The 10,357-nt window shown below is 38.3% G+C and overlaps 1 protein-coding gene across 1 annotated transcript in view; it reads right to left on the bottom strand.

Annotated features, from left to right (window-relative positions):
- Positions 1–3,846: 3,846 nt before the first annotated feature.
- LOC149562127 (DEAD-box ATP-dependent RNA helicase 37-like) overlaps positions 3,847–10,357 on the bottom strand; it is a 118,470-nt gene continuing 111,959 nt past the window's right edge. The window contains exon 6 of the mRNA XM_089825666.1: positions 3,847–4,822. Coding sequence (XP_089681792.1) covers positions 4,433–4,822 — 390 coding nt within the window. The 3' untranslated portion in view covers positions 3,847–4,432. The remainder of the gene's footprint in view (positions 4,823–10,357) is intronic.

Genomic DNA, 10,357 nt, shown 5'->3' with positions numbered 1-10,357 from the left:
TTAAGTGGCTACACTTAGGAGAGTATTGCTACAATACAACACATCACGAGTCCATAGGAATGAGTCCGTTTAAAGCATTATACAAATATGAGCCTACCATGTTCGGAAGCATAATCATCATACAGAGAAGGGTACCTAGCACACAAGAATTCATTCAAAGAAACATTGATATTATGAAAGAATTGAAGGAAAATTTGCATATTGCACAGAACCAACAAAAACTTTATGTAGATAAGAATAGAATTGAGCAATCATTCCAAGAAGGAGATCTGATGTACTTGCAACTACGACCCTTCAAACAATCTTCTATTAAGAATAATGGAACCGAGAAACTCAAAACTCGATTTTATGGACCATATGAAGTAACCAGAAAATTTGGAGAAGTAGCCTATGAGCTAGAGTTACCCAGTAACAGTTGAATTCACAACATATTCCATGTATCTAGACTCAAAAAGGTTTTAGGCCAACAAATAGCACCCTGTGCAGAACTTCCCCCACTAGAAGATGGACAGCGCAAGTTGGAACTAGAAATAATTTTGGATACTAGAGAAAATGCACTAAGTAAAATTGTGAGATAATTCCTAATCAAATGGAAGGGATTGCTAGATGAAGATGCCATATGGGAAAAAAAGGAGAGCCTCAAATTGCTTGAGGACAAGCAAAATTGAGACAAAGGGACTGATATGATATGATATGATAGATTTTAATGACGTCCACGAGACTAAAGTAGTCTATGGGACCCATGCAATCGCCCTCCCGAGTCAGGAGCCAAACTAGTCAGTTGCAAAGTTTTGGTTAACTTGTCTCTTCTTCTCTGAATTTTGATAATCAACTCCGCTGTTCTCTTCACTTGATCTTCCTCAAATAAATAGTTGAAGTCCTTGTTCTGCAGAATTTTTGTATAATCAGATCTGATGTCGTTGTAAGCCAAGCATTCCATGACAAAGTGTTGCTCTGTCTCCACTGTTCCCATATTGCAAAATAAACATGTTCTGTCTGCCCACTCTTCCTTTGGAACTTGCCATCTACCAGTTTCACATCGCAGCTGATGTGAACTAGTTCTAATTTGTGCCATCAACATTTTTGCTTTCCAGTTAATAGGTGCCCTTATATAGGCCTTTTCATCATGACTAGAAGTGGGATTAAATTCTTTAATGTAATAAGATTTTTTCCTCCCTATGTGTCTTGTCCACAGAATATTGCGAAATTTTTCATTGACAAACTTTTTTATTTCTTTAATGTTATCCGGGCAAGCTTGGATGTTGATATCCCATTTTTGCATCCATTTGTCATTTTGTTTCATCCATGTGCTTTTCCGCCTCACAAGTTTTTCCTCTATTACCAACTTGGGCCAACGATGTGTTTCTAGACCTTGAGTTTTCTTTAAATAGCTTAGCATTTGGGTCAATGCGACGGCTTCTAATGGAAAGGAACCCACCTCCGTCAAAAGGATTTCATACGGAACTGTGGTCTTGACTTTAAGATTGCATGTGATAAAGTGTTTTTCAATTCTTTCTACTTGCCGCCATTTCTGTTTGGACATACTACCGCCCCACACTTCACATCCGTATAGAATAACCGGAGTGACCAGCAAACCAAACAGAGTTTTCATGGTCGTCCAATCTCATAATTCTGCGTTCCTGCACTTGTTTTGTAAAGAGTATAACGCCTTCCAGCCCCCTTGGATTCTTTTCGATCTACAAGTATCCCAGTTGAGTTTGTTATGAAAATCGATGCCCAAGTATTTGTACTCTTCCACAATCTCAAGGGGGCTATTTTCAAACAGAAACTTGTCTTGTATGCCCCTATTCTTCTTTAGTGAGAAGATCATAATTTTGGTTTTGCTAGTGTTAACTTGCATTCCTACATCATGGCAAAAAAATTCTAGTGCTTTCAAGTGCTCTTTCAAACCTTTAGCTGTTCTAGCAAGAATTATGAGATCATCTGCATATAAGAGCAATCTTATCACGAAGTGGGCCAGCTGCACCCCCTCACCATTGGTCTTGTTTATCCACTCTTCTAACTTGTCAATATAAAGCCCGAATAGTGTGGGAGAAAGCGGACACCCTTGCTTAACCCCGATGTTGCTATCAAAATCTTCTGATAACCCTTATGTCGTTCTGATTTTAGCTTTGACCTGCTCATATAATCTGTAAACCGCTGACGTAAGTTCTTTAGGGACATCCAGCTCTACCATTCTATCCCATAGTTTATTACGTGGCACTGTGTCGAAAGCTTTTTTAAAGTCCACGAAACAACAAAAAGCCTCGTTCCCCGGAGTGTCCCAAACTTTCTCTATCAAATAAGTAATGAATGTAATCTCCTTGCAAGAAATTTCATATTTTATAATAATCATAATTTAATAATAATAATAATAATAATAAAACATGTGTATTATTATTATAATAATTACAAATAAAAATAATAATAAATAAACTAACACCATCACCAAATTATTAATATAAACTATCCTTTTCGATAGCTAAACATTGATAGATAAAGTAAACATTAACAAATATAAACCATCTCATTGAATAACCTTAAAGTTACCATCCAAAAGTCACCACTGGTAAAGTATGCGTATATAAAATATGTGAATCGGGAAAGGGAAAAGGACAGAAGACACATCGACGTTGAAGAGGAAGATAATACCCAACGTCAAAAAGACGATGATGGAAGAGTAAACACGCAAATCACACTCCACATAAAGAGGTGTACCATCTTCCAACTAAGGACGCTACCACCTAGACAAGACCAATAGCGGAGTGAAGAAGTCTACGTAGCACCGGAGACACTCACGACCACCATTCACGAGAGACCAAGGTCTCTTCGGGCAACATCATGTACAACATGCAAGATTGTGAATAAATATGGAGGTTGTTACCGACAATAAATTCAATATTCAGTGACTCCCAATTACAAACGCCTGAACACTCATAGACCGGCACCAATTATATAACAGAGCAAACAATTATTTGGTGATCAGAGTAAAATGTAATTATCAGTGACTCCCAATTACAAACACCTGAACACCCATAGATTTGCACCAATTATATAATAGAGCAAACAATTATCGGGTGATCAAAGTAAAATTTAATTAAGTCTTCCACACAGAGGTACAGCATATGGCTTCCAATAAAAGTTCATATCCTTAGAGATCGGGTTCTTTGGCAGGAGACATTAGAGTGAATGTCTATGTCTCTTGTAAAGGACATTCCTAATAGGATGTCAGAATTCTGATATAGAATACCAGAGAGGGCGATTTACACAGAGAATCCCTTAGAGGCAATATATATATTGTAGTGGTCAAACATATGCACATATCAGAGAGACAAGAGACTTGGTAGAGGTGGGATCTCTACCAAGTAATTAATCAGAGATCCCGAAAGAGGCCTTAGGAAGATGATATTTATATGACAATAGCCTAATCGGGAAGTAATTCTCACTAGAGGAGTTAGGCGATTTGAGAAGAACTTCTTCCAAGCAATTAGGAAGGTTTAGATGGGATAGTATTTATATAGTTGTTTCAATATTTCTAATGTAATCTTATACATATTTTTCTATTATACAGACGACTTGTTGCAGTTTTGAGCATTCCATTCAGGATCCGGACAAGGGACATTACATTGAGAAGTTTCAAGACTCCGCAAATTTAATTTCAACACGTCCATGCCCAATTAAACCAGAATCGCTCACCAATATCTAAATGTTTCCTCTATTTATAGATGAACATTATTCCAAACATAATTCAAGAACATGTGGAATTTTCAATCACCGGGACAAAATTAGGAGCTGCTTCATGAAGAAAACCTCTGCACACCAAAAGAAAAGTGACTGGAAGAGAAGTTATTTGCAATTTCGCACCAATCAATAATTATAAATATTCTGTTTGATTGCCCTTCCAAGAAAGTGGGAAGGCAATACTGAAAAAATTGAAGATATCCTCGTATGTATACATTTGCAAGTTGGCCTTTTATCTCAATATTTGCATGCATGGAATAATAAACAAATCCCTATACACAAGAATCAGTAGCTCATGTTATTTGATACGGATGGTGCTATCTCCAGGGATGCCTATCAAATTGTATATAATCGCTGCCAGTAAATTGCCAGGTAAATTCTATTTTACAGTCATCATTACATAGCTGTTAGCATCAAAAAATCTTATACCTATTGCCGCATTAATTAGTTGTGGGTTTGGACATTGTTGGAGATGCACGAGAATGTTTCACACTGCAAAATTACCCAAGACCAGCATCAAGGTAAAAGTTCCAATTCCCAAAGCAAGACAACCTTCCTGGTTGAGCATATAGATGATTCAAGTCAAATGCAAAGGTACAGTGTCGATCCCAGCCAATTGGCAGTATCAAAATTATATCTTAGTGAAGCTCCAAAAGCATTTCCTGTTTTGCCATCTAATGGTGCAAAACAATCACCAGCCCCCCCTACCAGCATCTCTTCGATAATCATAACCACCAAACCTGCCTCCACCAGATCGGTGACTTCTTCCACCTCCATATGTTGATCTTGAAGCATAATCTGACAGCCATGTAGGAACTTCTTGGTTTGATTCTTGCATGAGCTCTGCTAGTTGCCTTGCTAGGGAAATGTTATTTTCATTAAAAAATGCTGTTGCCAATCCATGGTTACCTGCACGACCTGTACGCCCTATGCGATGAACATAAGCATCAATATCATTTGGCAAATCAAAATTAATCACATGAGCAACATGTGGAATATCAAGGCCACGGGCAGCAACATCTGTAGCAACCAGAATAGGGGTAGCTCCACTCTTGAAAGATCTCAGAGCTTGTTCACGTTCCTGGAACAGTTAACAACTTCAGCCAAAACATACAACATAAAAAACTTTTAATAGAAAAAAAGTATAACAGGAGTCGATCAAACATTTCAATCAATGAGTGGACCATCAAAGAAAATTTTGCTACTTCAGATCATCATGCTCACTTGAAAAAGTAATAAAAACAAATGTAGATATGATATTTCTTATGAAAAATTATTAAACATTTAAAAGCATAGAAGCTTTAAAAGAAAGACAAAATTGTTACAATTGGAAGAGAATCAAAATAAGATTCACAAAGATTTTTGGCGAGCTCAAGCAAAGGTTTGTCAACAATAGCTAAACAAAGATCTAGAATAACGTTGAAAGATAAGATCATATTCCACTGTGCATAATCAAAATCTAATTAACATGTAATTTTAACTTTAAAAAATATCAGGTTAATATGAACAATAAATTTGTAAGAAAAGTATAACTAAATAATTCATAATTAGAAAACTAGTGAACAAACCTATGAGATTCATGAGGAAGCTAATTGGAGATTAAGGAATTTTTGGACACAGGGTAGGCTAATTTTAATTTAAAAAATCAAGAAAATCAGACTTATTATGAAACGCTAGAGTTGGGGAAAACTAGTAACTGTTGGTGTAAATACGTATTTACTAGTTACACTTACTTAAGTTTACTTAGGTTAATGCATTATTTTATTATTTTACATTATTTTATTATTTATTTTGTGAGTCACTTAGGAGTTTGTGCACTTTTATGAGTTGTCATGTTGATAACACAAAAGTACGCAACTCTTATGGTGTCTACAACACTGGAGTTTGCATCATTCACTGAGTTGTTATTTTGACAACACAGTTATTTGCACTCCCTTTTTAGCACATGTTGTCTACAACATAGATTTGCGTGTTATACCATTGTAGGCTTATCCTCTTATCATCACACTTACTTCCGTGCTTAATGGAGGATAACTCATATATGGTGGACATGTGCCTAGTTGTATGACTTATCATGATGTTGATTCTGAAACATTCTAAATGCATCTCAAAAGCCTTTATATACAGGCACTCCTAGTGTACTTTCATGCATATTGAATCGAATACATTGTTATTCTAATCATACTCCTTTCTGGTCTACAGTTGTGCTTGAGTTTGAGTTCTTAGTTCTTGAGGGAATTTTGCCCTAAGGAAAATTCTTCAATGGTATCAGAGCTTGGAGAATCTCTCTTCACATAGCTGTTCGAGACCATTGTTGCTTCAGCACCTCGGCCTGAATCTAGAGTACCGCAGAAATTGGGAGCGTCTAGAGCCAAAACGGACCTCGCTATTGTGTCTGGAACGTCGATTCAGTGCAAATTGGCTATAAATTTGACTACCCTAGGCCAAAGTCGATCGTGAGGCAAAAAAAATTTGTAAATCGGCACCTGGAGGCCCCGATTTGCAACACAAGTATGATATTTTAGATGTGCAATTTCATTCAATTCGGATCTGTAATTTAATTAATTCTCTGTGTTTTTTCGAAATTTGCATTTTTTTCAAATTTTTTTTTTGCACAATCGGGCTAGCAGATAAATTATTTTTGCAGAACCAAACAATCACACCTCAGCCCTGCAATTTGGAGGAATATTCATTCGGCTAAGCATTTTCTAATCAGCGAGCATCATAGTATATTCTTGCGAGTACAGAATAAGCCAGCAGCATATTTTGGCTTTCTAAATTTCAGCACCGCATACATAAGTGGCGGCCCAGCGAAATTCCGGCAAAGTTCAACAAACTGGCAGTAGCTCGTTTATTTAAACATCTATGGGTTTCTTGTTTTGAACAAGACTTGGGCTCCCCACACGTCCCATGTGGGACTAAAAACCCAAAAATTCTTGGCAGATGATTCAAGTTTTCCCACCCACAAACAAGCCCCAGCAGCAATTATATATACCTCTCGGCGGCTATCCGAATTCCCGCCCACAAAACGTCCCTTAGTAGCGACGGTTAAAATTTCGACGCCATACAGTACTTCCTACAAGACTCCCACGCGTGACACGCGGCTTTTCCAACAGGTACCACGCGTCCGCAGGTGACTCACGAAGACTCAACCACACTGTCATTCATCCACATCACCCCGCGCAGTCCAAGACACGTGGTGACACATCTACAACATCAACCCCTGACGCATCATCCACTTAGCGCAAGTCACCATGCCCAATCGAATCTGTACATTAACACACAAGCACCCAATCAGCATATGGCACCACCTCATCCATTAGTTGTACCTTTGCCACGTCACCATACGGATTTGCCATGTCACCCAAGCGGACTTTTTCTGCTGACATCAGCATTCCATGGGAAAAAATTTGGTGGTTGTCTGACCATCATTTCTAGGTCTTTTATAACTGCTATGACGGTCATTTGACCGTCAAATTTAAGCACGCAATTTTTCTTCCAAACCCCTTTTTAGATGAGTTTTTTATTTGGTAGCCTGACTTTGAGAGCCCATAACTTGGTCATCCGGACTCCAAATCAAGTATGATTTTTTTTGAAATTGGGTAGAATTTTCTGAACTTTTCAGTGGTGGTGTTCTTTTATGGTTTGGTGCAAAGATTTTTCAAAAATTGCAATTTTTAGTGACTATACCTATTCAATCTTGCATTTTGCAACTTCATACACTCTATACAGGCTCATCTGGATACGAAAACAGGTTCTGTTTTTTTTTTTTAAGTGCATTATTTTTCATCTACTTTCCAAATTTTCAATCAGATTCTAGGGTTGTGTGGACAAAATTCTCACTTTCAGAATTAGGGTTTTTCCTACATTGTACTGCTTTGATTACTTTTCAGAATTGTTGTACATCTGAGCTACAGTGCTTAGTGACAAATTTGAGCCTCAAAAGGCAGTTGTAAAAAGCAAAATCAAAAGTCCACTTTGTTCATTTTGACAAGTGGCCTGTTGTACACACACTACATATAAAGTGCCAAAAGTATCTTTTTTGGGGGGGTCATTTGAATGAGTGAAAAGAGGGGGTGTGTACTGTGTTTTGTGTCTCTCCTTTGTGCTCTTTTTATTTCTACATCATGGGTTCACCTAAATGTCCACTTCTAACTTCACGCAATTATTCTACATGGAAAGACATTGTATGGAGTAGATTAATGGCAACAGGTCTAAATCTTTATGTTGATGGTACAATTCGAAAACCCATTGATGCTAAAGAACTCATTGATTGGCAAATTATAGACAATCGCGCTTTAGGAATTATCAAGAGTTGTGTACATAGAGATCTCTTCTTCCACATTGCCAGTTTCATGGAATCCAAACTTGCTTGGGACAAACTTGAATCATTGTATGGTGAGGTGGATGAGGAAAAGGGATTTCAGATTGAGGATGATCTACTTCTCTTGGATCCAAAGAAATTTGACACAATTCAAGATTACATCAACAAAGCCAATGAGTACAGGGCACTCCTTAAGATTGTGGAAATCCCATGAAGGATGACAAGTTGATTCATCACATCCTAAAGAGGCTACTTTCAGAGTATGCTTCCTTTGTTTCAAGTTATACTACTCACAGGTTGACCATGGGATCTGCTTGCCAGAAGCCTACATTTGATGCATTTGCAGAGATGTTGATTGTTGAACAATCTCACTTGATAGATTTGGGACTTCTCATGACATCAAAGACCAAAGCATTGGTGGCTAGTGATGAGCACCAATCAAGTCAAGGAGGAAGAAGTTCTAACAACAACAAAAAGAAACAGTGGAAGCAGAAATCACAATCTAAGACATAACAATCGTCCTCACAGCAAGGCAATTCTTCTTCCAACAAGTAGGGAAGTAATGAAAAGGACAAACTTTTTTGTGCATATTGCAAGAGGCCAAATCATGATGAGCATCACTACAAGACTAAAAGAATTGATGAGTTGGAAAACCTACTCAAGAAGAACAAAATTCAAGTGCCAGGTACTTCCAAGGATTCAACTCCAACCTCTTCAAAGGGAAAAGGGCAAGCACTTATGGCAAACACAAGTTTTTCTTCGGAATCAATACTTGACTCAGGTGCCTCCTATCATATGGATTCTTCAAATGGTGACTTTTCTTCATTGAAGCGGTCATAGGTACCACACATCTTTGTGGGAGATGATACAAAAATGGAAGTTGAAGGGAAAGGACATGTGGAAATAGACAATGGGGAATTCAAAGATGTTCTCTACGTTCCAAATCTTAGCTCTAATCTCCTCTCAGTTTACCAAATCACTCACCTTGGAGATGGCAACAAAGTTGAGTTCCTTCCAGATTCAATGATGGTGCGTAGTCTTAGAGATGATTCATTGGTTGCAGTGGGGAAAGTCAATCATGACAAGAGGCTTTATTCCTTTTCCCACTTTGTGCCTAAGTCTCCTTCTCATGCCTTGTTAACTCATTCACATTCACAAATCAAACTATGGCATGAGCGGTTTGGTCATCTTGCCTTCCGCTATCTTCAACAACTTTGCTCCAAACACTGTCAAAGGTCTACCTAACATCAACTTTTCTAAGGGTGAGTGTTCATCATGTTCAATGAATATGCATCTCGAGGAGAAGTATGATAAAGGGAAGTGTTCCAGAGCACCAGTTGTTCTCCAGTTGGTTCACATGGTTTTAGCAGGACCCTTTGTAGGGACATCAGTCAGCCAAGGCCGCTACATCCTTACTTTTGTTGATGACTTTTCATGATTCACATGGGTCTATTTTCTTCATCATAAGAATGAAGTGTTAGACAAGCTTCTAGCCTTCAAGATTCATGTTGAACAAAAATCAAGGAAAGCCATCAAGGTTCTACGGATGGACAACGAAAGCAAATATGTGAACAAAAGACTCAAAGACTTTTGCAAACTTGAGGGGATCGATCTTCAAAACCCACCAGCATTCAGTTCACACTAGACAGATGTTGTAGCTATGAGGATTAGAACTCTTAAGTCCATGGCAAGTTGCATGACTGAAGCCAAGTCTCTTGATCCAATACTTGAAGTTGAAGCCATTAGCAGAGCTACTCACATACTTAACAAGTGTCCTCATAATGCCCTAGACGGGAAGACTCCTTTTGAGGCATGGTGTGGCAAAAACCCAGTTGTGAGTCACTTTAGAGTCTTCAGTTGTCCAACATGGGCAAACCTATCTTCCAGAGCAAGGCACCAACACCTAGGCCTTGTACTTTCATCAGATATGAAGATAATGTGAAGGCTTATAGACTTATGGATCCAAAAACTCATGCGATCTTTGTGGAGAAGGATGTTCACTTTGACGAAAGTTCACCCAGCTTATCCTCTAATCCTCTCCATACTTCATGCATTGTGGAAACTGATAGTGACACTAGCGATAGTGTTTCAACAAATTCAAACACGTGGGAATTCTATCAACAATTGCAGCGAGAGATCACGACATCAATGCTGTCCACATGCATACATTGCCACAGTGATAGGTCCGGCACAGCAGGGACACATTGTCTTCTAGCTTTAGCAACAGAAGATGACTACATGGCAAACATTGTAGGTTTGTTCGTGGAGTCACACACCACAGATTTGGGAGAC

This window comes from Cupressus sempervirens, chromosome 4, assembly GCF_028749045.1.
Source record: "Cupressus sempervirens isolate cs-2001-9-10 chromosome 4, ASM2874904v1, whole genome shotgun sequence".
Lineage (NCBI taxonomy): Eukaryota > Viridiplantae > Streptophyta > Pinopsida > Cupressales > Cupressaceae > Cupressus > Cupressus sempervirens.
The sequence above is the reverse complement of the archived record's forward strand: the minus strand, read 5'-3'. Positions and strand labels throughout refer to the sequence as shown.